General features: G+C 49.0%; 4 protein-coding genes across 4 annotated transcripts; 1 reads left to right on the forward strand and 3 right to left on the reverse strand.

Moving 5' to 3' along the window:
• Positions 1–54: 54 nt before the first annotated feature.
• tdrd12 (tudor domain containing 12) lies at positions 55–8,111 on the reverse strand. The gene is made up of 30 exons (XM_076137953.1): positions 8,088–8,111; positions 7,683–7,841; positions 7,448–7,584; positions 7,232–7,351; positions 6,989–7,044; positions 6,821–6,906; positions 6,521–6,692; positions 6,250–6,376; positions 6,084–6,149; positions 5,867–5,996; positions 5,716–5,789; positions 5,447–5,527; positions 5,294–5,363; positions 5,099–5,206; positions 4,751–4,933; positions 4,495–4,648; positions 4,300–4,427; positions 4,011–4,202; positions 3,785–3,913; positions 3,447–3,564; positions 3,175–3,320; positions 2,860–3,089; positions 2,647–2,728; positions 2,300–2,478; positions 1,899–2,199; positions 1,199–1,683; positions 960–1,073; positions 638–791; positions 309–369; positions 55–224 (listed from the first exon to the last, which is right to left on the reverse strand). Exons 1-30 carry the CDS (start codon positions 8,109–8,111, stop codon positions 136–138), a joined length of 4,155 nt encoding a protein of 1,384 aa, XP_075994068.1. The 3' UTR covers positions 55–135.
• A 1,222-nt stretch (positions 8,112–9,333) lies between these two features.
• pdcd2l (programmed cell death 2-like) lies at positions 9,334–11,067 on the forward strand. Its single transcript, XM_076140487.1, has 2 exons — positions 9,334–10,036; positions 10,125–11,067. The coding sequence occupies exons 1-2, from the start codon at positions 9,544–9,546 to the stop codon at positions 10,736–10,738; spliced, it is 1,107 nt and encodes a 368-aa protein (XP_075996602.1). The 5' UTR covers positions 9,334–9,543; the 3' UTR covers positions 10,739–11,067.
• Positions 11,068–11,263: 196 nt separating this feature from the next.
• Positions 11,264–16,099, reverse strand: dus2 (dihydrouridine synthase 2). Its single transcript, XM_076140474.1, has 16 exons — positions 16,013–16,099; positions 15,213–15,345; positions 15,076–15,121; positions 14,892–14,983; positions 14,773–14,816; positions 14,603–14,663; positions 14,471–14,518; positions 14,232–14,297; positions 13,982–14,052; positions 13,757–13,843; positions 13,172–13,340; positions 12,955–13,076; positions 12,609–12,737; positions 12,297–12,384; positions 12,137–12,210; positions 11,264–12,051 (listed from the first exon to the last, which is right to left on the reverse strand). Exons 1-16 carry the CDS (start codon positions 16,036–16,038, stop codon positions 11,811–11,813), a joined length of 1,497 nt encoding a protein of 498 aa, XP_075996589.1. The 5' UTR covers positions 16,039–16,099; the 3' UTR covers positions 11,264–11,810.
• Positions 16,100–18,509: 2,410 nt separating this feature from the next.
• On the reverse strand, positions 18,510–27,079 carry slc7a10b (solute carrier family 7 member 10b). Its single transcript, XM_076140352.1, has 11 exons — positions 26,914–27,079; positions 24,337–24,541; positions 23,804–23,955; positions 21,203–21,328; positions 20,935–21,088; positions 20,660–20,783; positions 20,158–20,261; positions 19,954–20,050; positions 19,690–19,839; positions 19,381–19,558; positions 18,510–18,697 (listed from the first exon to the last, which is right to left on the reverse strand). The coding sequence occupies exons 1-11, from the start codon at positions 27,077–27,079 to the stop codon at positions 18,567–18,569; spliced, it is 1,587 nt and encodes a 528-aa protein (XP_075996467.1). The 3' UTR covers positions 18,510–18,566.
• Positions 27,080–27,354: the final 275 nt, after the last annotated feature.

The raw sequence follows: 27,354 nt of genomic DNA on the forward strand, positions 1-27,354 counted from the left end.
AATGTTCACAGGGAACAAACACAAAATACCAGTTGTAAATGTGTCAAACTTAATGTAAATAACAATTTTGAAGCGACCCTGCATGTTGGTACAGCCCATCTGTTGGTACGGTCCAGACAAGTCTGCTGTCTGTCCTCAGTCGCTCTCACTGTCGTTCTCACTGTCGCTCTCACTGCTCACATACTGGTGACCTTCAGTGGCTGCGTTCTCGAAGAAGATAACATCTGAAGATCACAACAGAAGATCACATGACCTAAACACCTCTCTCTCTCCGTCTCTTACCCCCTCCCTCCCTCTCTCTCTCTCACCGTTGGCTGCTGTGTCCTCGTCCTCTTCAATGTGCTCCATGTCGTGACTCACAAAAATATTCTGTGGAAACAAACAACTTCTGGAACTAGAAATAGACGCTTATAACAACTAACTGAAGTTTTTAAAAAGGGTCAACGACAAAGCTGTTAACGATCAGGACTCTGGTGCTCAGGAATGAGCTCAGGAGAGAGAGACAGGAACAGAGCCCAGAGCGGAGTCCTGAGCCCTGAGGGAGGCAGCCTCAGCATCTTTTTAGTTTTCAGGAAAGAGTCCATGATACTCACTTGTTGTAACGATTCACAATGACAGTAACTTCTGTAACTTGTACCTTGGTCCTGACCAGTCTGTCCCAGTGTCCCTGCTGCTGCTTCACCAGTTTGAGGACGGGCTCGTTGGATTTCATTTCCCAGCTGCAGCGGTCAGCGGCGATGTTGGCGTGAAGGTCCAGGTCCACACGGTAGGAGCGACCGTTCACCGAGCAACTGAACACAACCAGCAGAACCACAGTGAACAAACGCAGAGCCACCAGTCACATCATAAGCTCAACAGTGTGTGTTGTTGCTATGGCTACCAAGCACATACTGTACACCGGTTTCTTCACCGTCTCAAGCTTCTATGTTGAACATGCAGCCAGATGTGTGGCGTCTGACCTGAACACGACTCGGTCAGCGGAGAAGTCACAGCTCTGCAGCTCACAGTCCATCAGCTTCACCTTCACAAACACACACTCGCCCGTCTGGTGCCACTGAACCCCAGGGTGCAAACTGAAACAAACAATCAGGAGAACTATTCTATTTGCTATAATGGTTGCTATAACAACCACAACCTGAATTTCTGTGTCCATCGGACTTAAATACTTGAATGAGGTGTAAAGTGTGAAAGCTCTGACCTCTGTGTGCGCTCAGCCGAGTCCAGAGCAGCAGCCTCCTCCTCCTCCTCCTCCTCCTCCTCCTCCCTCCGTCCAGACGCCTCTGGATCACTGAGGACGAGCTGCCGGAGGTCCACTGCCGCTGAACCTGCTGGTTCTGGTGGGCCGGTAAGCGTGGACCGGTGTGCCGGAGCCGGCGGACCGACCGCCTCGCACGTCTCCCAGCGCAGGAGGTGCAGATCTGTGGCGACGAGCTTCCTGACCTCAGCCGCTCTGAAGGCTTCATCCAGGACTTCCTCCACAGCCTGGAGCCGGACATGCATGCCTGTGTGTGTGTGCGTGTACCCCGCCCCCGTGCTGCCCGGGGCTACGCCCTCCTGGTACAGCACTCTGAGCAGGTTGACGTGCTCTGGGTTGGCGAGGGCCATGCCCGTGTTCAGGATCTCCTTCTGGACGCTGTGCTCATTGATGACCGTCTTCATTCCCGGCACCCAAGTCACACGGACCTGAGAGGAGAGGAAACAAGGAGCAGCAGAGTCACACACACCTCTATCCTGCAGGCAGACCCCACTGAAAGAAAACGCAGATTCCACCAAGTTGTCATCAGCCGTGTAAGAGCGAGAGGCAACGTCACGGTAACAAGACCCCTCTGACCGACAAGACCGACAAGTGTCCACAGGGGGAGGGGAGTGTTTGAGAAGACTGACAGATGAAGACCTACCATGGGATCAACAAACAGTGTGTTCTGCAGGCTGAGGACCACGTGGGCTCGGTGCTGCAGACCTCTGATCGTCCTGCTGATGGATCTGCTGACCTTTGGGTGCCAGTTGACCTCTGTGTCGGCAGGTTTGACCCGGCAGACGACGATCTCCACGGCCTGAGCAGGAAGAGCGTGGAACTGCTGCGGGAGCTGCAGGAGCTGGTGGGACTTCACCTCCTCCTCCTTCCCTACGTCCATAAACCCAACCAGGACTCTGAAGAACAGCCCGGGACCTCTGTGGGGCTCAGCCAGGACCTTCACCCTGAACACCAGAACATCAGACAGAAGGATGAAGGTGAAGCAGCACGAGCTCTCAGGGCCGTACACTGAACCTCTGAGTCGCCCCTGATATGTGGTCTGACCTGTGGAAAACCTGGTCCTCCTGCACGGCGTAGAGGCCTCCCTGCACCACCTGCTGGGCTCCAGGCTTCTTGTCGGCGTAGTAACAAACCATCTCAGATGCCATGCTGGCAAAACGGCCGTCTTCATGGACGATGCGACCGTAAAACACTGACGCTGTCTTAATGTAGAGCGGCAACACCTGGAAGCAGCGACACACAGAGGGGGCGGAGTCAGAGTGGGACCCTAGAGACTCACCAACAGAATAAAACATGACATCTGAACTCTGCTGCTCCATGCTTCCCTAAAGAACCCAGATGTCCATCAACAAGTGTTTCTGCCCCAACAACAACAACAGCTGGTTGCTCACTTCTACGACTCCAGAGGACGGCAGCAGAGGATGATCCAGCCGGGAGTGAAGCCTGTGACGGTCTGGACACACACTGCTGTCTCTGCAAGGGAACACACACACACACACACGATACACCCATGCAAAAATCTCGTTTAAACGGTGGACAAATGTAAAGGGATTCTCTTTGCACCGCCTGAGGGACAGCGCTGTCCCGAGAACTCACACTCTTACCTGCAGACTCCAAAGCTCTTCAGGTAGCTGCACAGAGGCCGGTCCATCTTCTGCTCCTCACGGGCGAGGTGGACGCCCTGGGCGAAGGTCAGCAGCTCAGGGGGCAGCAGGGCGTCGCTGCGTCTCAGGTACCGCAGGACTCCCACAACATGGCGGGCGTTCCTCTCTGAGACCATCAGGACGGACCTGGTGCGCTGAGATCTGCTCTGGGTCTGGTCCTGATGGGAAAGCTTGGGTTTCATCATCAAACATGTAAGACCTCATGAAGACATTGATGCAGGACTGGAGGAGGCGTTTCCTTCTGCTGGGTCTTACTCCGTCTCTGTCTGTGAGGTCTCTGAAGTTCTCCAACATGCAGAAGAGTCGGCTGCCAAACACTTTAGACGACCTGGGGAAGCTGTAGTGAACCACGCAGGTCGCGTCTCTGATCCCCAGAGAACTCAGATAGCTATTCGTGGTCACTACAGGTCAAAGGTCACAAAGAGGAGGGAGGAGGAAAATGAAATCAATCAAGGGGACAGCTGTCTTTGTTTTGAACGTTCAGCCACCAAAACTGTGACTTTAAATAACGAGATGGAGAGGATTACCCAGAATGACTTGGGTTCCAGGGCCGACGCTCTTCCTCCACTGCTGGATGATGACGGCACACTGCTGCGTTAACCCCTCGTGGATCTTCAGGCAGAATGCAGATTTGTTGTTCAGAGCCTGAAAAAGAAAACACACACACACACACACACACACACACACACACACACACACACACACACACACACACACACACACACACACACACACACACACACACACACACACACACACACACACACACACACACACACACACACACACACACAGCTTGAACTGCTTCATTTCCCACAATGCCTTTGGACAGTAAGTAGGACCAATCACGACACGGCAGCCTCACCTTGAACACGTCCTCCACCTCTTCAGCAGTGTCGGTTATGACGAGGGTCTTCTGTCCCACGTCAGGGTGGAAATCTAACGCACCCAACAGCACAGAGATCTTACTGCTCTCCAGAGCCATCAGGACCACCTGGAGAGAGGAGAGCAACACACACGACACACACATCACAGCATGAAGCTCACAGACCAGCAACCTGCACACTCAGCTCCTGACTGCTTAGCCTGACCTGATGGACGTTGCTGTAGAGTGCCGCCTCTTGAGCCAGGGTAAAGACGACGCAGGGGGAGGGCATGTGATCGGTCACCAGGTCTTCCATCTGAGCCGTCCATCGCTTTGCCACGGCAACAAGCTGCTGGGGCCCCGAGGCTCTGTTTGCACTGGAGGTCACCTTCTGGAAGTGCTGCAGGATGGAGGTCATCTGACAGGAGACAGGCAGCACATTACATCAGCAGCTCTTTGGGACATTGCATCATTTTCCAAAACATTGCCAAAGTTCCAGGTCCCCAGAGTCTCACCTGGTCTGGAGCCAGAGTGAAGAGCTGGTCGGCTTCATCCAGAACCAGATGGTACAGGCGCAGGAAGAGGAAGGGGTGACACTCCAGCAGACGGAGCAGACTGAAGGGCGTAGTCACCAGCAGCAGGCCTGAGGGAGGAGAGTGTGTGACTGCTGCTGCTGCTGTTGGAGGTGAGTGAAGGTAAAGCAGGCTCACAGTTTTTGGGGATCTTGGTGGTCTTGGCTTCGTCTTTCCCGGCGCCCAGCAGCACAGAGATGGGATGGAGGGTGTGGCTGACGTAGCGCTCCTGCAGCACATCACACACTGCCTGGACCTTCTCCCAGCCTGGACACAGCAGCACCGCTATGGGCTGAAACACAACAACAACAATGTTACAAAACAAAGCAGATCTTTGGTTTGTAACGGTTCAACGCCTCAGATAACAAAGACCGGGACTTGCTGACCTACTCACCCCGGAGCTGGAGGTGAGGGAGGCCAGGGCAGAGTTGAGCTGTATGTGTGTGAGGAGGGGGGGGAGGTAGCTGAGAGGCTGCTCTGCATTCTGGGAGACGATCACCGTGTTGGAGCCTCGAGCCACGGCCGGCCAGCTGTGACTGTCAGCCAGAGACAGAACGTAACGCTTCCTCCTCAGAACCTGCAGACAGACAGACAGACAGACAGGCCGCTGGGTCAACAGGCACTCGGCCCATGTGTTGTGATGCTCATCTCATGACATCACGTCCAGCTGATGATGATGATGATGATGATGATGATGATGATGATGATGAAGATGAAGATGAAGATGCATGTCCTTGTTTACCCTGCAGAGGTTCTCAGTGATGGGAGCGCTGTCCAGGTCGGTGCACGGCTCCATTTGGAGGGTGGAGTGGACCAGAACCTCACTCCTGCTGAGAACACTGGGACCCACCTGAGGGCAGACAGGAGAGGAGCACACAGGAGATGATGAAGAGGAGGAGTCCATCTTCAGGGTTCTGAGGGAAGTGAGACAGCCTACCTCCTCCTCTGCAGCGTCTGAATCTGAGGCTGAGAGGCTGAGAGGCTCCGGGTTCAACCACTCCAACATCCTGACACAGGAACAGAGACATGTCATGAAATGTGAGAGGGGACAGAGACCATTAACCCTTTCTGAACTTTCCTCTCTTCTTACCGTGAACAGGCCACACCCTCCTCCGGTCTCTGCCTGCTCGCCCTCTCTGCTGCTCTGGCCCATCCTGAGCTGCCAGGACCTCTGGGGAAAAGAAGCAGGAGGCCATCAGCTCAGAGACGCAAAGGAAACTTCCTCAACACTTGAGCGCTTCACTCCTCGAGTGTGGAGAGCAAACACAAACTGATTCCTCTCTTGACATCAAAAGTGGCAGACAAACACTCAGAAAAGAGAGAGAGGGTGGTGTCATGGTGTGAGTGTTTGTGGCTTACACGTGGTTGCCTGTGAAGGTGTCGGAGGCTGCAGTCGTCTCTTCTGTTGTGTGTTTCTGATTCAGATCTTCAGGCTGAGAGAAAAGAAACCAGATCACAATCAAGACGTTGACTCTCACTCAGGCTGACAGCTCAACTCGGCAACCGTCACCGTCTGGTTTGCTGAGATGATGCCACTCTCCAGGTTCTGGCCGGACTCGTGGAGACGATCTGGATCGGTTGTCTTCGCACCGGGAGCGACCTGCTGGTGGCTGTGAACGGGATTCAGGAACTTGAGGAACCTGTGGGAGGCGTGAGGAGCTGTGTCAGGGTCAAACAGGAAGAGGCGGCTGCTCGGTCTTCAGAACGAGTCGGCCCTCAGCTCCCACCTGAACAGACTGATGGTTTGTGTGAGATCTGCAGCCAGAGAGGAGTCGGCTTCTTCTGCTGCATCGCTGGAAGAGGACCGGAACGGGAAAACAACATGAAGGTGATTTTGGGCTCCACCTTCCTGAATCCTTTAAAGTTCCCTGCTCAAACCCAAACCAAGCTCACCTCCTCACCACAGCACCAGAGGCTGAGCAGGCAGCTGATTGGCCGTCTGGAGCCTGTTCCCTCTTGGTGACCTTTGGCATGCAGCTTCCCTCAGAGGTCTTAGGCTCACGTTGTGCATGTGAGGTCACTGAGGAACAGGTCAGTCAGGCTCAGCTGGGTTTAGGCTTACAGCACCACACACAACATATTCATAACAAGTCCTCAAAGTTCTGCAGTGAGTCATTAGAGTGTGTGTGTGTGTGTGTGTGTGTGTGTGTGTGTGTGTGTGTACCAGGTGGTAATTGGTAGGTTTTGGTGCTCAGCTTGTTTGGGCTCAGGAAGTCAGTTGGGGTTAAGATGCTGGAGGTCAGCATGAGGGGGCGTCGCTCCAGCTCATCTGCCCCGCCCAGCTCGCTGCTGTAACGGGCAAACTTCTTGGCCACCAGTTCATCGTTCACACAAATCTGAAAGAATCAAACAAATAACAAAAGATGATCTGATCAGTTTCACACACAATTTCTATAATAATTTTTTTTGAATAAAGTAACTCCAGAAATGAACTTTGACGCCCGCAGGGAGGGTCAAAGGTCACCTTGATGTCTCTGATGGTCAGGTAGAGCACCATGGGTGTGGACTCTTCCTCGCCTTCCTGCATCACCGCCGTCATCTGAGTCGCAGCTTCACAGACAGAGAACAAAGATCACTGTGTGACCTGGACACACACACACAAAGACACACACAGACACACACACACACACACCTCGCAGCAGGTCATGGAGGTAGAGTCGAGCCGAGCTGTCCCACTGGCGGGCAGTGCTGAGGAGAGGAGGACACACAGGTCAAGGTCAAGGTCACACTGAAAGGTTGAACACATTCACATCCTGCAGGTTCTGTCATGAAGAACCACAGCAATTGTACAACTACAGTAACACAACGTGACAAATCCACAGAGCCCTCATGGAACCATGTTGTTGTTGTTGTTGTTGTTGTTGTTGAGTCTTACACCAGCTCCACTTTGTCCAAGCACCCAGACACCTGTAGGGTCAAAGGTCGGATCTCTGCCAGGTGGAAGCGTCTGACCCAGAAAGGAAGCTGGAGGAAGTTCTGCACGGCCATGAAGATCCTCCACAAAACAAAAGAAGAACACACCGGCCGTTTACTTCCACAAGCAGTGTATTGACGAACTCGACCGTATTGATCCGTGCCAATCGGCTCTTACAGGTGAGACGGGACCACCACCTTCTCCCCGTGGTCAACCAGGAAGCAGAGGACACGCTGGGAGAAGGAGTCCTCCACCACCGCCTCCACCAGGGCCCGACACCAGCACTTCATCCTGGACCAGTACGCCACACACACCTGAGACACACACACACACACCTGAGAGAGAAACACACACAAGCACACACACACACACATGCCTGAGACAGAAACAAGCGTGCACACACACACCCTACCTGTCCCTTGTCCAGAGAGGCGGGCCTCAGCGTGTTCAGGTCCAGGTAGCTGCTGTGGTAGTACAGGTTGATTCTCTGCATCAGTGTTTTGTACTGTCGCTCTGCCTCCCCGCTGTGACCTTCGATGACCCGACCCCACAGGCAGGAGGGGCTCTCCACCTGTCCACAACAAGCACAGAGGGGTCACAGCCTCTAGGAGCTGCTCTACATGAAGCTCAACCGTCAGTGAAACACACTGGACGCCTGAGATCCAAGTGGCCTCCTTTTCATTTCATTTACTGATTTAATTGCATTGACTACTGCTAGCAGTGGGTGACGTCATCGCGCAGCTCAAGTTTTTACCGCGTGACCGATCCGCCTCATTTGCATTAATTAGCGCCTGTTAATTAAAAAACCTAAACTTACCTTGACGACGGTAATTTGCAGCATTTCTTCTTTCTCGGTCACTGCGACAAAACTTAACACTTAGTGGATTTAGTTGGAAGTGTAACAAGTGTTGCGTTAAGTTAAATTAGTGCGTCAAAGTTACCTGAGGTACGTCACTAAGCTAGCCGCTACTTAACCTGCGCACACACAGCAGCAGAGCCGTCAGACTGAAGCTACATGGAGGCACAGCGCGACTCGTAGCTTCAGTCTGAGCACTTTGATCCACTTTAGTCTCGTTTACTTGAACAATGTTCCTGATTGTTCACAGAAAAAGCGCCGAGACACGAGCAGGAGGCGTGAGCACAGTAACGCGCTTTCACCGCTAGGGGTCAGTGTGCAGCGTGTTCCGCTCCTGAAAATCTTCGCATTTCATTAAGTTTTGCTGAAGAAAAATAACTACATAGTAAATCCGAAAAATATACCCTGAAAAGTCCGTTTCGGTCAAATCTGGCAATTTTCCTGCAGTTTGCTTTATAACATTATTACCTTTCTTGATTATCATTCAACCAACGAAATGATGATGCAATTGGCTCTACGCATAATAATTTACAGCAGCAAAACAAAACAATGAATAATGTAGATATAAATATATACAGTAGTAAAATATATATAAACATTGTTAAGGTTTTTGAATTTCTAAAAGTAAAATTTGAAAAGATTTGTATTCAAAAGTAGGGGATGAGGTTGGGTTGGGAACATTTGGAAGTTTTGGGCAGATGTTATTAAATATAATGTAAACAAATGTTTTCACAGCTTTTTGAATGAACTTCTAGCTGCTAGCAGATTATGTGGACTACAAACTGGAATAGTTTTGATTCCGAGTCACGCTCAGTGTTGATAAACCCATTTTTAAACTTGACTATTTTAACCAATCGTGGATGTTTAATAGTATTTAATCTTAAACTCGTGATGTCTACATCACAAACTGCTATTTTAGTTTCACTCAGAGTGTAAAAGTCACTTAATCCGGAAACAATGAATGGAAGCTTCCGCTCAAGTTCCTTCAATATAAAGCCCGTTTGCGCTAACTAAATGTGGCGTGAAGATGTCATGTTTATATGCAAAATACAACATCTGGAGCAATTGAGTTCCATTTAATCGACGGGGATCTTTCATTGCAAACGTACCTTTTACCAACAAACATTTATATTTTCTCTATGCTTTAATTATGAAGGTGGTGTGGCTTTCAGCGGAAGTATCTTTTCTATCACAGTAACTTGACACACCGTGGTGGCGAGAGGGCGCGTTTCCTCACTCGTTACTGAATTTACTCAATATTATTATTGTGACATAGTTGTCACACACTCGCGTAGTTTCTATGCGGCAACGTAACAATCTGAATACTATGTTGTGCCGTATTTACGTTACTTTTGGTTTGTTTGTGCGACTTGAGTCGGTAATGTTTTGGTGACGGACCTGGACGAATATGTGAGTTATGGCTTCGTCCACGCAGGGAATGACTCTGATCGGTCTGTGTGACGGTGAACTCGATTCAAAGAAATATCACCCATCATATTTGACCAACAAAGTCGGGGGAGAGGCGGACTTCTCGCCGGTCATCCCCCGGCAGTTTCCCCGCTGTAGCCTGTGCGGAGCTCCGTTGGCCCACGTGGTTCAGGTCTACTGCCCCCTGGAGGCCTCGCCCTACCACAGGAACCTGCACCTGTTCGCCTGCCCGGGCTCAGGGTGCAGCGGGCGGACAGAGAGCTGGACGGTCCTCCGCTCTCAGTGTCTGGAGACCGAGGCGGCGGCGGCAGCAGCGCGGACATCCAGCCGACCTGCACCGGCACAGGAGGCTCCTCTGGCCGCTACTGACTGGGGTGATGAGGCTGATGACTGGGGCGTGGAGGAGGAGGGTGATGAAGGCTGGGGAGGAGGAGTGAAGACTGACGGACAGACTCAGGAGATACCAGCCAGCCCGAAAGAAGGTATGAACACATCAACAAAGCATCACAACCCAGTCAAGGAGTGTGTGTGTGTGTGTGTGTGATTATTCTTTGCCATGTTGCTCTGCAGCATCTGAAGGTCCTCCAGCCGGTGAGATGGACGTCAGCTGCCAGCTCCAGGCTCTCCACCTGGGGGAAACGTGGGACCCTCCCACCTTCCGTCCCTTCTTCATCAGTGTTGTGGAGGAGTCAGACCTGGGCGGGGCGGAGGGAGGGCTGGAACACGCCCAGAAGCTGCTGAGGGAGTACGAGAGGAGAGAAGGAGCGTCGGTGAGAGATCTGGAGGACGGAGACGGGGGCGGCGGGGTGGAAAAGTATGAAAAGACCAAGGCCAGACACGGAGACGCCGTCTTCTCCAGGTTCATGAAGAAGATCTCACTGTGTCCGGAGCAGATCCTGAGGTACTGCAGAGGCGGGGAGCCGCTCTTCATCTCTGAGCCGCCGCCTGGATGGGCTCAGGGGGTCTCGGCCTGCGGCGCCTGTGGAGGCTCCAGGACCTTTGAGCTGCAGCTGATGCCTGCTCTGGTCAGCCTGCTGCAGAGGACAGACCGCAGCGGCGAGGCAGAGCTGGAGTTTGGGACGGTTTTGGTTTACACCTGCAGGAGCAGCTGCTGGAGCTCAGGCTCTGCACTGGAGGAGGTATGCTTGGTCCAGATGGACCCGGACCAGAAGCTGTTTAAATGAGGACCACAGTCAAATTACTGAGGATGGGATGGTACAATATTTCTGGATTTTCAATGAATACATCCTATAATGCCACACTGGTGTGCAGAGGACACGCCTCTTCCTGTTCACATGCAGACAGAGGCAGCATGTGACTTCAGAATAAACTCATGACACGTCAACACAAGTAAAGCAACAGAACCTGCAGCTGAAGACGATCAGCCACTGAGCCCTGAATCAGAAAGATGGATATCATCGCTTCCATTTCCTGTCAGGTTAACCAGTTCAGACCCAAACTGTCCTCTCCACTTTGACTTTGATAGAAAATATTAAATAATTACATTTTTAAACCATTTCCTTGACATAGAAGTTGTTCTGTATCTTCTTTGACCATCAATGACGTCCCTCATCACTTCATTGGTTAAAATAGACCTCTACTCTCTAGGACCCTGAGGTTCCACTCTGAACTCTCAGAAACACAAACTCTTCTGCCCCCTGCTGGTCACTCAGACATCACACAGGACAAAGCAGAGCTGAGTCTGAATGGTTAAGCTGGGATTTATGCATAATTCACCATAAACATCTCAAGTACATTCCAGATAAGTCGGATCAAATAAAACAAGGTTGCCAGTTTGAAACCCGAGGAGACAAAGGGGGGAACAACAAACAACAAAACTCTCTCCAAACGATCAAAGGCACAGAGGCTCCAGCTGAGGAAGACTGGGAACAGAGGGTGGGAGAGGAGCAGCAGATCATCAGGATAACATCAGGAGGACATCAGGTCAATGCACATGAACTCTAACAACCACCAGGCACATTTTCACTTCATTAAGAAACTGAGACCATCAAGATCAGAGACTCTTTTGGCACATTAACCCTTTCCACATCAGAACATCACAAGAAGAACATGATTCAAAACAAAGAGGAAGCCCACCTACAGTCAACAGGTTCATAGTGTTTCTTACTTCCGTGTGTGTGTGTGTGTGTGTGTGTGTGTGTGTGTGTGTGTGTGTGTGTGTGTACAATCGTTCCACTGGAAAAATTCCCGTCCTCGTCTCCTGGCTTCATCGTCATAAAGGACCGGTCCGTCTCTTTAGAGTCTTTGGAGCTGCTCTGGATCCTGAGGCTCTCCGCAGCTCTCTGTTTCCTGTCGGACATCAGCTATGTGTCTTTTCGTGCTAAACTCTTCTTCTGTGGTGCCGTTCAGCTTCACCTCCCTCTTCCTCTTGCAGATCAAGCCGGAGTCTTCCTCGCCGATGCGACCCTCGGGTAAACCCAGAAGTCTCAGACAGACGAGGGCGGCCGCCTGCTCGGCAAACTTCTTCGACTTTTCCCTGAAAACACAATCGAACACATGAGCAACCGGCTGCAGACAGGAAGAGAGAGAGAGAGTGTGTGTGTGTGTGCGTGCGTGCTGACCACAGTGAGGATCTGTATTTATTCCCAGCTGCCGTCACAGTGGACTGGAAGGATCGATCCCGACAGCGCTGCACCTGTAAACACACACACACACACACAGGTTAAGTATCCGTGCTCCACTGAAGTTTCCATCTCTCCTTCCTTCCTTCCATCTCCTCACCGTTTCGTACAGCGGCTGCTCCAGTTTCTCCTTTCGGCTCCACTCCAGCAGAAACATCTTAGGACTGATCTGAGGAGGATACTCCCTCCTGACACACACACACACACACACACACACACACACACACACACACACACACACACACACACACACACACACACACACACACACACACACACACACACACACAGTTAACTTGCAACTCCACACAAATCACTCCATCCTGTGTGTGTGAGAGAGAGAGAGGACCTGCTAGAAAGTAAGGGTCACTCTTCAGGTGTGTGTGTGTGTGTGTGTGTGTCTGAAGCTCACCGTTCAAACTTGACGGCCATGGTGGTGACGTCTCCCTCCAGGATGGGACACTCTGGCTGGCTGCTCTCTCTCCTGCTCTGTAGATCCTCCTCCATCTGCTGGTAGAACTCCTGCAGCCCCAGAGCCTCACTGGACACACACACACATTACATCACACTCTCAGAGATGAGCCGACTGTGTGTTGATAATTATTCATAAATGTAATCAATCTTAAATCAGGATCTAAACTTCTTGTCTGGATCTGTTTCTACCTTTTCAAGCTTTAATCAAACAAATGGACAAACATCCCATCAGGGCCAAAACATATCTGCCTTGGCAGAGGTATTGATGAGGTCAGAGTGATCACCTGATCTCCTGGTTGGTCTGAGCGGCTTGGATCTGTTTGCCCATGGGAGATTCCACTTTGTCCCTCAGCATCTGGCACAGGCAGTACTTTGTGTTGAAGGCGTTGTTCTCGTACCTGATCGCCTGCACACACACACACACACACACACACCTTTACACTCGTCCTGTCTGTTGTTCCCTCAGATGTTTTGTGTTTGGCAGGTGAGCGCTGCACTCACATATTTCAGGTAGTCCTCCATGACCTTCTGCAGAGGCAGCGCCCCCTGGCTGCTGAACACTGAAGGGTTCCACATGGCGGCTCGGGCCAACATGACTGAGGACGCACCCGTCGCCTTCCTGAACGCCTCTATGTCACCGTTGCTCTTCACCAGATCCAGAGAGCCGCCGCTGTAAATAGAGAGACGTCAATAATCAATACAGTGATCAGTTCTGGATGGTGCTGAAGATCCATTCAGCCTGTTTGTCTTCACTGACTCAACTCCATCTCAGCTACATGATGGTGTTGGTTACATGTTTGTAGCCCTGTTAGACACTCGGCTCTGCCTGGAGACACAGAGCTCCTATCTGAAGAGGACTGAGGGACCACCAGATCCAGATCCTACTGACCCAGATCCTGTGGTAGTGAGTGTTTTGGTTTGAAGGCTGCTGTGCTGTCCTCACTCTTTGCTATCATCTAGCAGTGACGTTGTGTTAAAACAGGACAATCAGTTTGAATGGTGGTTTTTGGATTAGAAATAATCCGTAGTCCATCAAAAGCTACATTGATACGCATCCTCCTTGGCAGAGGTATGCGTGGGTCTTACTTGGCGATGACGGGGACGGACACAGCCTGAGCCACAGCCTGGATGTAGTCACAGTGGACAGGATGTCTGGGTCGCTCGTCCTTAAACCTGAACATCAGAAACACGTCATGACGGTAAACACACCGTGGAGCCAATCAGCAGCAGGACTAAAAACTACACCATATTAAATAAAATGATGTGTGTGTGAGTGTGTGTGTGTGTAAGCCTGTTAAACACACTGGTTACCTGCCGTGAACAGCCACAGCAGCCACGCCCGTCCGCTCGATCCTCCTGACCAAACTGATGGTTTCTTCCACCTGAAACCAGCAAACAACAAAAACAGAGGAGCAGTCAGGTGGGACTTGAACACAGAATGACACAGCCTGATCCACATGAGAGGACTGATCATCTTATGAACACAGCACAGAACATAAACAAAACTGTGTATTAGGCAAATGAGACAACATGAGAACCCAGCTGCATCTTCTCGTCTCACCGTTGCCAGGATTCTGATTTTACACGTCACCGGCTTGGAGATTCCGGTGACGAGCTTCCTGAGGATCTGTAGGGAGAGAGCGAGCAGCGACTCAAAGACGTTCCAACTCACAAACAAAACAAAACAATATCAGTGTGCAAGTTTGGAGATCGTTTCCCTGAAGCATCGCTACATTCAGTCAAACTGCTGCAGTCAAACTTGATGTGAGGCCAAAGTGGACTTGTCAGATCTTTGCTCACCGCCTCAATCTTGTCAGGATCTGACAGCAGAGCAGCTCCCATCCCACCCTGCAGGGCAGAGGTCAGAGGTCAGAGGTCAGCAGAGGTGAGAGGTGAAAGGAGCAGCAGGTAGGAGGAGAGGAGGAGACTCACCTTGGTGGAGTATTCCTTTGGACAGCCCATGTTTACATCCACAGCAGCCACGTCGTCTTCTCTGTGTGTCAGACAGAGACACTCGGATCAGAACAACAAGTCCAGCAAAGCATCATGGGACAGAGAACGGTAGAGCTAACATGGGTGTGAGAATGAAGCAGTGAACTCACACCAGCTTGGCCACGCTCAGCGCTCGCTCTGGATCAGCTGTCCCCTGAGGCACAAAACCAGAAGAGAACAATCAAACTCAGGGCGGCCGTAGATGAAAGACTTAGGCGTGTTAACTCACCATCTGGAAGACGACTCGGTCTTTCTCCTGCTTACAGGTCCTGAACATCACTCGGTCGTCAGGGGCAACAAAATCCACCGTCTGCAGCACGTCTGAGACACACACACACACACACACACACACACTCAGTCAGTCATCTCAACTGGAACCAGGACATGGTTCACTCACAATCACTCTCACTCACCGTTCACCACCCGCTCACACTTTGCCATCCGGATGTCGATCAGCTCCTGGAACAGAGAGAACAAAAAACCTTTACACTTTACTTCCCTCACCTTCGCAACAACATACAAACACTCCAGCTCAGGTTTCCCCTCTCACCTCACAGTAAACCAAATCAGCTCCATAGTCCAGAGCCAGCAGCCTCATGGGCAGAGTGCCGACGCGGACCATGGGGGCCAGGGCGGTGACGTTCCTGAAGCTCAGACAGCCCCCCATCGTGGGCTCAGGCCTCCTGACAGACAGAACACAACAAACCCTTACAACAGCATCTTGGTAGAAACGGGCGATCAATTTGAAAACATCAACCCTCCAATCCCTGCCTCGTTTTGAAAACCATTCCTCACTAAAATGTCATTCTCTCCCCCTTCAGCTGTCTGTTTCCTCTGTAAATGAGTGTGTAGGTGGAGAGAAGGTGAAGAGGGGGAATGATGGAGCAGTTCACTTCTTCCTCTCTCCACTCTGACAAACTCTGACACTGGGGGGATTCATGACCCACCAGATGTAATGTTTAACCATGTGACCTCATTCCTTCACTCACCAGCAAAATCGACTCAAGACTTCCATCAGAAAGTTGCGCCCCCCTCAGGCTTCTACGCAGCGATGTTGCAGACATTTCACTTAGCATGAGGTTTACGTGTAGGTTTACGTGTATTATCGGTTTGGTAAATTAAATAACGTCACGGATCATAAACAGTCGGGAGTTTTACTGAGAAATGACGCGTGACTGTGGAGCAGCAGGCAAAGTTCCTCTGCAGAGTGGAACCCTGCCGGCTAAGCTAGCTAGCCGCGCGCGCCGCTTGGTTATACAACATAACGTCACCTCAGATAAACACGATAACGCTGCGTGTGTGTTGTTATTTAAACATAAACACTGTGTGAACTCAGATGAATTGACTTACCGACATGTACTTTGTGTATCATTCATGATTGTGGCTGGAACATGTGATGATGTGGGGCTCCAAAAAAATGAAGCGTGTTTCCTTTACACTTCCTGTTTGGACGTGACGACAGCGAGCCACGCCCACTATAGATCATTAATACATAGATTTGCACAACATAGTCCTTGCCAGTTGCACAACCATGACTCACCATTTTAAAGTTTGCGTTTAGTTCTCTCACTGTTTATGTTTTAATCCACGCTCAGTGATCCTGAAGAAGACAAACACCACCAGCTCTGGTCCGATACATTCTTAATTTATTGTGCCGCTATAGTTAATTTCTCGTTTTACAAAAAGTCCTATAATACATCACAGTTAACATTCCATGTAAAGAACTCCACACTTGCTGCTTTACAAATAATTTACAGTGTAAAATTGCATTTCAAAGACAGAAGACAGGTGACAGATGACCTAGATGGTTTCCCTGATCATCTCCATGTGGATTTATGTTTTTATGGCCTATATTGCCAGAGACTCATGGCTGACATAAATTGCTAGTTTCATAAAATCCATCTTATTATGCTATTTGCAGATGTTTGATAAGAGGGTGGGTGGGACATATAAAGGTACTTTTAAGATCCAATCCTTAACATCCATTTAGGAAAAGGTATGTTTACATGCACTTTAAAACTTTGGGTTATACTCAGATTAAGGCCATAAAGACCCGGTGCATCTTTTTCTTCTTCTTCATCCAGTCTAACGTCACACAGATTACATCATTTTATCACAAACACATCGGACCCAACACACAAATATGACACGTGAGCGTAAGCAACACCAGAAAAAAAGGAGGAAAGTTTAATTGTATCAGTACGCACACATCCACGCCTGTACAGTCCTATGCCCATGGATAGCATTTGTTGCTACCGTGGCCACCACTCCACGTAGCATAAGCGCTAGCTCCTCTAGTTCCATCCGTTTACTTGCTGTGTGTTTCCCACATTCTCCTCAGCATACAGCAAACACAAGTTAACAAAATCTCAGACATGGACGCCCACGGTGTTGCGTAACGTGGCCTGGCTGCAACACTCTGAGGCCATGTTTGCTATAACAGGGTTGTGTGAGCATTCTAGCCGCTAAAGCTGCCCCTAATGCAGCTCGGCAGCAAAGAACTTGCTAGCTAATAAGATGACTTGCTGCTAGCATGTTCAGCTGCCTAGATAACTAACAGCCAGAAGTTTATGCTAGACGTTAAAAACTTAATATGAATTGGACAGTTTTCTACTTTAAAAGAATACAAGACTTAATATGTGTTAATGGTTCCTTTGACTAAAGACTGAAGTCCATTTCTTGTTAAGTTGATGGTCCTGTCCAGTTTTCAAAACGTGGACAGGGTTGTACAGAGAGACGTTGCTGTCCATCAAAATGTCTCCATAGGAATGAGTGACTTCAGTGGAGGGAGCATAACTACAAATGGATCAACTCAGAATATTGGGGAGATTTCTGCCCTTCCAGTCTGTAGGTGAGGTGAGGAGGTTCTTCTGTTCTTCAGTCATGGCTGCAGACAGGTGGACTGCCTGCTATCCTGTCCAAATATGGGTGGGAGAAATAACTGCATACTGCAAGCACACAGTATAAACTGCACCTCAGCCATCTTTGTGAAAAGTCTCTGTCTCGCACGGCATTAGCATCAATATATACACACACTTACATGACAAATAGTAGTCTAATGTACACAGAAAAATGACGACACTGTAGATCAGCAAACCGCTTAACACCCGAAAAACAGATCAATGCGGACTGAGGTGAGTAAACCTACAAGAAAAGTGAACCTAACAGCTAGTTTAGAGTTGATTAATGAATTATTAAATGTTCAAGGCCATTATTGTACGTACATAAACAACCATTCAGACTGCTTTGAATGGATCTTCAGCTGCTCCATCCAGAACAGATCACACAGTATCGATTATTAATCTACATTCATATCTCCTAAACTAATAAAGGAGGAGATCATTCAACCAGGCAGGTCATGCATGTTTTGTGTGTTATGGCAAGTTAGAGAGACATGTTTCACCTTGGTGGAGATTTGTGATCTGATTGCTTACTTGTTTCCTAATAAACAGGAAGAGTTCACACTGAATGGCAAGACTGGAAGACAGTGAATCAGTTAATTGAGAACATTTAAACTATGTTTTCATCCACAAGGCACAATAAAATACCAGCAACACTCAGGAGAATCCACATGCATGCTGCAATCGGTCAGATTTCTGGAATGTTGTCGTAGAACGAGCAAAAAGGGTCCAAAATGGAAGTTAAGGTCCTTTTCAAAGTGTTGGCATTAGGTGGATGGACTAAGTAGAAAAAAGTAGAATAAAATAAAAAGTGCAAGCAGCCTGTGCAGGAAAACAGGCTTTTAATAACCACTGAACTGTAGAAAAACCAAAGTCTCAGAGGGTGAAAGGTCAGGCAGGTAGCTCCCAAAATCTGGAAGAGGCGCCTGGATGTATACAGCGAGGGAATACGGAATACGTACAGGGAATAAGTAACAATCTTGGTAAATTCTGGAAGAAAAGTCTTAAGAGTTGGCAGACAAACTGCTCCTGCCTGAAGAGCGGTCAGTCCATTCTGAAGGGCCGTCGGTCTCGATGGGGTCGAACTGAGGAAAGACCACGAAACACAACCTCTGGCCCACCAATGTCGCCTTCTCTGCAGGAAAAACACAACAACAGCACAACCGTTTGCTTCTAAAACAAAGAGCGACAGAGCACTCAGGCTTGGTTTAGGTGTGTTCTGCTGGCCACGGCTACGTCAGAGCAGAGGGAAGGTTCCACTTTATTGTCCCTCATGTGGTTGCAGTCATCCCAATACAGGAACCACAACTGACCTTTGGTGTACATTTGGCAAAGGTCAACTATCCAAGACTTCTGTTTCTCTGAATAATTCACAAACGTCTCTTCCTCGCCCCACAGTTTCTGGAAACATCTGACACCCCAACCCACTGACACACTGCACTCCTGTCCTATGGAACCACTGCGTCACAAAGTCTGTTAACATTACAGATTATTTTCACTTATTTTTTTGTATAGTGGAGTTTCCATTGACCTGAGATGTGAAAACAGTCAGAGTGAGTCAGAGTGACAGAGCCTGAAAGAATCAGCCTCCATCTCACCCACTGTCCTCCTGCTGCTTGTGGACTTGTGACTTTCCTCTGAAGATTGTAGACATTTGTGTCAGACATGTTGAGAACAGGACAGCTGCTAACGAGGCCTTCTGTCATTTCATCACGTATTCGTGTTGGACATGAGTGAACATAGTCTCACTCTGATATTGGTAAAAACAGAGACACACACTCTTTCGCCAACTCCTCTGAGACTTTGATCAGAACTCACCGACGAAGTCGTAGATACACTTTGGTTTTTCTTTCCAGTGCACTCCCAGGAAGTAGACGGGTACACCGGTAAGCATGATAACCAGACCCACACCACAAACCACCGGCTCAGAGTAAAGACTGAAGCCAAGCAACAAGACCCAGAAGAGCAGGTAACACACAGGAACCAGCAGGTTCACCTGAAGAAGAGGAAGAAGAAGATTAATCCTGCAAATCTGACCTCCAACCATGGAACAGGAGTGAGACAGTTGGGAATGTGCAGTGGTGAGGAGCTTTGCAGGAGCACGTGTGTGTGTGTGGGGGGGAGTACCTTGATAGGTCGGCACAGTTTGGGTTTTTTCCAGCGGTAGTACAGCAGACCTGCGATGGTGACGCCATATGATAGGTAGTTGATGAAGGAGACGTAGTTGATCAGGTTGTGTGTTTCTCCAATGCAAAGAATCACAATGGTGGCAGCACACTGTAACACAGAGCAAGACAGCATGTGGCATGCACTCTATGATATAGTCTCTGGCTTCAATTTGTTAAGATAAAGTACAAGACCACAAATGTGAGCTAAGACTTCAGTACTTACGCAGACCAGCAGGGCAGGGATGGGAGTGCAGTTCTTAAAGTGAATCATAGCCAGCAGGCTGGGCAGGTGACCTTCTCTGGCTCCAGAGAAACACAACCTGCAGGCACAAGCATCAGACAGGTCAGCGTATAGGAGCAGAGCAGTTTGGACAGCGATGGTGCGCGGCGCTCGGGGGCGGCGGGCAGCGGTCAGCTGACAGCTGACCTGGAGGAGGTGAACAGGTAGCCGTTGATCCCTCCAAAGGTGGACAGAGCCACAGAGATCGGCATGATGACGGAGAATGTTCCCAGCAGCTTCTCTCCGAATGTCTGAAAACAGCAACATCACCACATCAACACTCCCTCCACTTCCTCCTCATCCAAAGGTTTCACAGTCAGTACCTTTAGATTTACTTTAAAACTTCCAGAATACTGCGATCTTATGAATGAATGTGAATGAATGCTGTACACTTTGTATTTACACCTGAATACTTCTGGTCTGGTCCCATCTGCGTATGTGCTCAACCAGATTCAATAACGTTTGAATCTACACCTTGAATGAACATGTGACCTCATTACTCGAATAGCAAAGCTGTCTATGCTAATGCAAACTGTAAATGAAGCCATTGATTCCTTGTACGTTTGCCTCGAATCCCAGTGAGGACTAATACTAAGACGATAAAGTGTCAAAGTAACAACAGCAGCCATCATTCCGCCATCTTACTCACTACAGCCACAGCATTAGATGACAGCAGCTCCTCAGGCGACATGGAGGAGAAGTAGGCGATGTTGGTGAGCGTGTACACAAAGGTCACCAATGGGATGGAGATGTAGATGGCGCGAGGCAGATTCCTGAACCGAGGCAACGCCACCATGCACAAATGATACAATCAAAACCATCTGAGAACACATGACTTCACTGAGAGGATGGCAGAGGGTCAGGAGGGAACGGAACATGTAGATGTTGAGATGTGAGAGAATATTGGGGAGCATGAATATTCACCGTCTGGGCTCCACCACTTCTTCTGTGACGTAGTTGAGGAAGTTCCAGCCGCTGAAGGCGAAGGAGGCCTGCAGGAAGGCCAGCGCGATCTGCCCGACCGACGGCGTCTGGTCCTGAGCAAAGGCCACCTGGGGAGTCAGAGCCTCGTAGTTCCCTGGAATGTAAAACCCCTTAGGTAGGTCCAACAGTCCTTTGGCCTTCTGGTACTAAATATAAAATTCACATCTTACTGCTAGCAGGTCTGGAGGTCGTAGCCTGTGACTTTTACCTTTGAAGATCTGGACCAGGCCCACCACAATGATGAGGCCCAGAGCCATCAGTTTCCCCACCGTGAAGACGTCCTGGATCCTGGTGGCCAAACGGACACTGGAGCAGTTCACCCAGGTCAGCAACACTGAGACCCAAACACAGATCACCCTCAGACCAGGACAGACAGCAACAAGGGGGGCAGACAGAGTTCTGGGACCACTGAACACTTAACAACAGAATATTATTCATCTGGAAAGTTTTTTTTATATAATCTGGAAGGTTTCACATGTTTCCTCTGAACTTGTCCTCTTGTTCCTGCCTTTATTACTTGTAGGTCACTGTCATTTCTAACAAAGACTGAAACATCATCACACCAGCCATCCAATCCTGCATTGACTTCAAAATGCGTTGGCAACATGAGAGACCCCTGGATAACCCCTCAGGTCATCTGGGTCGGCTCAGGGAACCGTCCCAAAATCCAAACTCAACATGGACAAGCTGCATTTAACTGCTATGTAACAAGATTTGAGACCAAAAACCTTTATTTTCATCAGAACCTTCTCCTTAACAACAAAGTCTTGATTTTATTCTTTTATTCGGAATGTCTTTTTAGGCATTCTTTTGTTGATAATGTCTTTTAATCAGATTTTATGTGAGCACAGTGAGTCCCTCCTGGATGTACTGTGCTTTACAAAACAAGTGGCCTTTCCTGGAACATACAATTTCTAAACTCTTTGGCTTTTCCAGTATTCCCATGGCCGTCAGACTCCTGTATGCCGGCCATCACAAACCTACACTGGCTCCATCTCTGGATCTGGGTTCTGGTGCTGGTCTTGTTGCCGGCAGTGGGCGGCAGCAGCAGGTTGCCATGGAGGTCAGGAATGTGGGAAATGGGCGAGTAAGGGAGGGTGAGACCGTTTCACCTCGTCCATCACTGTCACCGGCTTAGCCTCTCTCTCTCATGGTGGCCCGGCTCTCAAACACAAAGAGGAGCTGTCAGACCCCCAAAACAAACCACTTCCGACTCCAGGGGGGAAACAAAACGTGGCGAGTTCCTCCGAGGAGGCTGCGCAGCGCTCACGTTTCAACATGAAGCTCCAAAAACAAGAGTGAATGATGCATCACAGGTCAGGACTCACGTGCTGAAACGCTGAGACGGGGAACTTCAGCCAGTGCGTTCATACTTTACCTCCACTACGTCTAAGAGGGAAATACTTTACTTCATTTATTCACCTGACTGCTGTTTAAGCCCTCTGCAGTAAAAAGGTTTGTTTCCCTGGTGAAATACGGCTTTTTGCTGACACTCAGCTCTGCCTGGAGACACAGAGCTCCTATCTGAAGAAGACTTTAGGACCACCGGATCCAGATCCTGCTGATCCAGATACAATTGTACTGAGTGTTTTGTTGTTTTGTTAGTTTTTGTGTTGTTGTAAGAGGCTTTGTCTGTGCTACCATCTAGTGGTAACCTAACGTTAACACAAGACTGTTAGTGAAGTCTCCTCCAAGTCTGAATGGTTGTCTACTGCCGAAAAACTACAATGATCCTTCGCATACAAACCAAAACGTTCCACTGAATTTCATTAAATAAACATCAATAGAGTGGAAATATGTTGCCACAAAACACACAAACACTGCACACACACTTTGTTTGAACAGCAATTCCAAACCACAAACACATTCCATCAGAACTAAACATGCATGCCACTTCTGTGTGTGTGTTGATTCTGTTGCATAATATTTCTACATTTCTGTCTGAATCTGCATTGAGCATCAGAATCGCCTCCTTCCAGTGAGGGGGCTCTTCTCCTTCCTCCAGACACGCTGTGAATGTTTTACTACAGCCATCAGCGGCTGTTAAAAGGCTTCCAGGCAGCAGTTACATAAGAGGAATGTGCCACGTGGTCACATTGAGTTTCCCTCAGCTGCACCAGCCAAAAGGATGAAACTGCTTCCTACTGATGAAGGAAACGGAGGTAAAGGGACACGTTCTTTATTGTTTCCCAGGCTTTTCAGAAAGTGAAGTGTGCACAACATGTTGTGACTGACAGCAGGACAAACCTGGCCTCCTCTTGTTTCTCTTAAACAGGATGTAGTTCAACATATCTGACTATAGACGAGGACGCATAACTTCAAATCTGCAAACAATCAAAGTGTAAAGTTCAGATTTTTGTGTAAAAATCTGAAATCCAACGCACAGAAGGCAGACAGACCCAGAAGCAGCACTGCAGCAACAGCAAACACATTTCTCTGCATGAATAATACAAGAGAACCCATCATCCCTCCAAGGTGCATTAAAGTCAGAGTGGTGCTGGAGGTCCCAGGCTCCGCCCACTGCCTGGAGGCGCCCTGAGCAACCACCAGGACTCTCTCACTCACTTAGTTACACCATGGTGGTCTGTGCAACCAGGGCTGGGAAGGGATAGCATGATTCCATAGTACAACAATATGTAGCTGCCCATTCTACGTACTGAGATACTGTAAGTGTAGTTTCTATTTTGTAGATTTCTTTCTAAAAACATGTGAATCTTGTGTATAAATGTTAACTGAAGAAAGTTGGTGTCTGACATTTCCCCGTGGTCTCCTGCCCTTCACACACCCTGGGGGTTTGGAGGTCACTTACAGAGGCAGGTGGCCGACAGCATCCGGGTGGCCATGTACGGAGGCACGCAGTCTGGAAAGACGGGCTGCAGGATGTAGCTGGAGAAGGTCAGAGCGATGACGGCCAGCGTGGTTGGATACATGATGATGACAGCACTCCACAGGAGGAGGAACCTGGAAGACAAGAGGACACGTTTCCTTTAGGTGTTTAGTTCTCTCCTGTCAGGGTTTGTGTCCATGTGACCTTTGACCTTTACTGGGGAAGTTCTGCTGGCTTCCTCAGAGTATGAACAGTGACTATCGCCCTTCCTGTTCCTTCCATTTCTCCAGTGCTACAGCGCCTCTCAGTGGACAGTCTGGGTTATGGTAGGGAACCTGAAAGTCCACTTAATCATCTGTTTTGGTTTTGTTTTGTTTTCCTTGTAACAATCACTTGACCTGTCTTAAACAGTCTTGATTAAAATCATTACATCACTTAATGTAAAGAAACACGTTACTTAACTTAACCTTCCTCATTCACTGTGCTCCAGTTCCTAAGTCTTCCTCCTCACTCACCCCATCAGCCCTCCAAAGATCTCCGTCACGTAGGAGTAGTCTCCTCCAGATTTGGGGATGGTGACACCCAGCTCGGCATAGCAGAGGGAGCCCAGGGCAGCGATGCAGCCTCCCAGCACCCACACCACTAAGGCCAAACCCACTGAGCCTGAGTGCTCCAGGACGCCTTTAGGAGAGATGAAGATCCCAGAGCCGATGATGTTCCCTGTTGAGAGGAGGAGGAAGATGTGGGTAAAAGAGGAGAAAGTTCCTGTGAAGCTCTGACACGTCCCGGCTGTGAGCACAGAGCAAGCTGACACCATTACTCTGTTTAATTGAGTTCAGGACTGAGTGAGCTTAGTCTTATCACCATCATTACTCTAGTCTTGATTAAGCAGTATTTAGGCAAGTCCATATTTCTGTGTTTACTTCAGTACAGTCTGAAGGCAGAGGAGCAGCAGCTGCCCAGACTGTGCTGTGCCTCCTCCATGTTCTCCAGCTTCTCCTGGAACCTCTTTGGTTCGGTGGAAGCTGAAGTGATGCAGAAGGTGAGCGGTTCACTTCCCAGTGGATAATTGATGTCTGTTATGTAACGGCTGTCTGTGCCACTTGGCTGCCTTCTGCTGTGTTACTGGTAGTGTTGTAGCCTGAATGTGTCGGATCTGCTGGTACTCTACATGGAATACTGAGGCTTTGGGCAGCAGGGATTGTCCCACTCTGATTCATGGCCTTTACCTCCTTCTCTAACTCACTTTGCTATAGAGCTCTTTGTGTTTTCACGCCCTGTGTGGATAAACTGGGGGGAAGTTTGGATTGTGTGAGTGGAGTTGTTCAAGAGTCTGAACAGGTTGCTGGTTTGTCACTGCGGAAATACTGGAGATCCTCTGCTGGGTGATGGAGACGATGGGAAATCCCTTTTCAATGAAGTCACATGAGAGAACCCCAGCGGACCTTAGAGCACATGAGCTGTCTGACATTAGACCACTGCCAAGACTACAAACCTCATTACAAATGTCCAACACTTGGGATTGTGGTCATTTTACACACATTTAAAAATTCTAGGATTTCTTTAGGACTCTCATGATTGTGTAAACCCTGGAGAACAAAATGGATTCAGTCATTTTCTTATCAAACACATGTAAATAATACACATTGATATGTTTGCTTTCAAACAAGGACATCCCTGAGCCTATTTATTAGAATAAGGCAGAGAGTACTTCAGCATGCAGAGTTCTGGTAAAGCAAATAGCCAATCCGTCCTTAGGTTCATGTTCCCAGTGAACACACACACCGGCCCGGCCCGGCCCCATGGTGCAGGTGTGTCCCAGTGACTGTGACTCCTCAGGCCTCCCTGCTGTCGGCTCCAGGCTCATATTTACTGTGCTTAGGTGTGTTTAAAGCTCCCTGCTGTTCATTCTGCTCCAGCACACAATCCTCTTCTGCCTGACAACCAGCCCGCTCCTGGACTTCACATATGTGAACCACGCAAGCACTTAGCAAGAATACAACTCACTTAGACCTGAACAAACATGGAGTCCCTCTCTTTCCTCCGACCGATGCTGCAACAAGCAAAAGTGACTTTTGTTTTGTCTTCCTTAAATGATCTGATTCATGAAGAAACAACTGAAACCTCCACCAAGGCCAAACGTTTCACTCCGAGTTGCTGTGACAACCAAAAGCTACATTTCTCTATACATTTGACTTTTATAATCTGACCTCTTGACCTTGAAAACTTCCCACAGTAACCTGAATGATCTCTTTCTGTGTTAGTGTAGCAGATCTGAAAGTAAATCAATAATCTAGATCCAGATCCAGCTGGTCCAGATCCTGCTGATCCAGATCAAGCTGATCCAGATCCGGCTGAGCCAGATCCAGCTGATCCAGATCCGGCTGATCCAGATCCGGCTGATCCAGATCCAGCTGATCCAGATCCAGCTGATCCAGATCAAGCTGATCCAGGGGTAGTGAGTGTTTTGGTTTGAAGGCTGTAGCACCCTCAGTCTCTGCTACCATCTTGTGGTAACAGCTTTAACACAGGACGAGCAGTCTGAATGGTTGTCTATGACCTAAAAATAATGATGTAATAACTTTAAAACTTTGATCCAAATCCTCCTCAAACTCTCCCTTCATGTTCCTCGGCCCACATCTCCACCAGGTCAGAGGTTAATGTTAGATTAAATGCTCAAGCTAACAGGTGGTTCATGTGAATCAGGAGTTCCTTTTCTATCAAGTCTGCACTTTTCACCACATTTCATGTCAGAATCCAGGATTTTTTTTTTTTTTTTTTTAAATATTCATTTAGTTTAAGTTACATTTCTGACTTTTGTCTCTGAATTGACTTCTTCTTGTACTTCTGTTTTTAATCCCCGAATTTTGACTTAAATCTCAGATTTCTAACTTTAATCTCAGAATCTTTGGCCCTGAACCTCAGACAGAACTCTGCTACTCTCCTTCCTAACTCGGTGTAGTTCTTCTCCCATCGCTGCTTGTTCCTCCCGCTCAGCCCTGCAGGAGTTTACAGGAGGATTTCCACCACAATCACGCTCTTTCCTAACTTAGCTCAGCTCAGACTCGCTGCTTCTCGTCCTCCAGCCTCACCTATGATGATGGTGCAGGCGCTCAGCAGTCCGATCTCCTTCTTCAGCGTCACTCTGTCCGGGATCTTCTGCTCCTTCTTCTTCCCACCCGTGGCGCTTCCATCGGGCCGCTGCTGATGCTGCTTCTGCCGGGAGCAGAGGCTGCTGCTGCCGCTGTGTCCATCCATATCCTTCTGCCCAGGTCCGGTCCGGTCCGTCCACTGCCTGTCCTCCCTGTCCCAGTGCTCCCAGTTCTCCTGTCCTCTCCTCAGTCCGCATTCATGCAGACTGAATGGGCTGCGCCTGCGCAACAACCTGCCGCTGTCCAGGGTAGAATATTAAACAGCAGGACTCCCCGTGAGACGTTCACGGACTCTGGAAGGAATCAACCCCAAACATTGACATTACATCACATTATGTTCAACAGGCTTTTAAAATCTACACACTGGAAACTAAACACAAC

The sequence above is a fragment of the Genypterus blacodes genome, unplaced genomic scaffold (assembly GCF_046128005.1).
Source record: "Genypterus blacodes isolate CSIRO-AG114 ecotype Tasmania unplaced genomic scaffold, CSIRO-AGI_Gbla_v1 ptg000015l_1, whole genome shotgun sequence".
Lineage (NCBI taxonomy): Eukaryota > Metazoa > Chordata > Actinopteri > Ophidiiformes > Ophidiidae > Genypterus > Genypterus blacodes.

What these genes read in the sequence shown, in the direction of transcription:
- tdrd12 (XM_076137953.1), bottom strand. Translation starts at nt 8,111, where the DNA reads ATGCTGCAAATTACCGTCGTCAAG. An exon ending in CGTCCTCTGGAGTCGTAGAA is followed by an intron (nt 2,479 to 2,646) that starts GTGAGCAACCAG and finishes CGCTGCTTCCAG; the next exon opens with GTGTTGCCGCTCTACATTAA. An exon ending in ACAGACTGGTCAGGACCAAG is followed by an intron (nt 370 to 637) that starts GTACAAGTTACA and finishes TTGTTTCCACAG; the next exon opens with AATATTTTTGTGAGTCACGA.
- pdcd2l (XM_076140487.1), top strand. Translation starts at nt 9,544, where the DNA reads ATGGCTTCGTCCACGCAGGGAATGACTCTGATCGGTCTGTGTGACGGT. An exon ending in ACCAGCCAGCCCGAAAGAAG is followed by an intron (nt 10,037 to 10,124) that starts GTATGAACACAT and finishes GTTGCTCTGCAG; the next exon opens with CATCTGAAGGTCCTCCAGCC.
- dus2 (XM_076140474.1), bottom strand. Translation starts at nt 16,038, where the DNA reads ATGAATGATACACAAAGTACATGTCG. An exon ending in CTGATTTGGTTTACTGTGAG is followed by an intron (nt 15,122 to 15,212) that starts GTGAGAGGGGAA and finishes TCTCTGTTCCAG; the next exon opens with GAGCTGATCGACATCCGGAT. An exon ending in GCTGTGGCTGTTCACGGCAG is followed by an intron (nt 13,844 to 13,981) that starts GTAACCAGTGTG and finishes TCTGATGTTCAG; the next exon opens with GTTTAAGGACGAGCGACCCA.
- slc7a10b (XM_076140352.1), bottom strand. Translation starts at nt 27,079, where the DNA reads ATGGATGGACACAGCGGCAGCAGCAGCCTCTGCTCCCGGCAGAAGCAG. An exon ending in TCCCTGCCCTGCTGGTCTGC is followed by an intron (nt 19,840 to 19,953) that starts GTAAGTACTGAA and finishes TCTGTGTTACAG; the next exon opens with TGTGCTGCCACCATTGTGAT. An exon ending in GTGTATCTACGACTTCGTCG is followed by an intron (nt 18,698 to 19,380) that starts GTGAGTTCTGAT and finishes TTTTTCCTGCAG; the next exon opens with AGAAGGCGACATTGGTGGGC.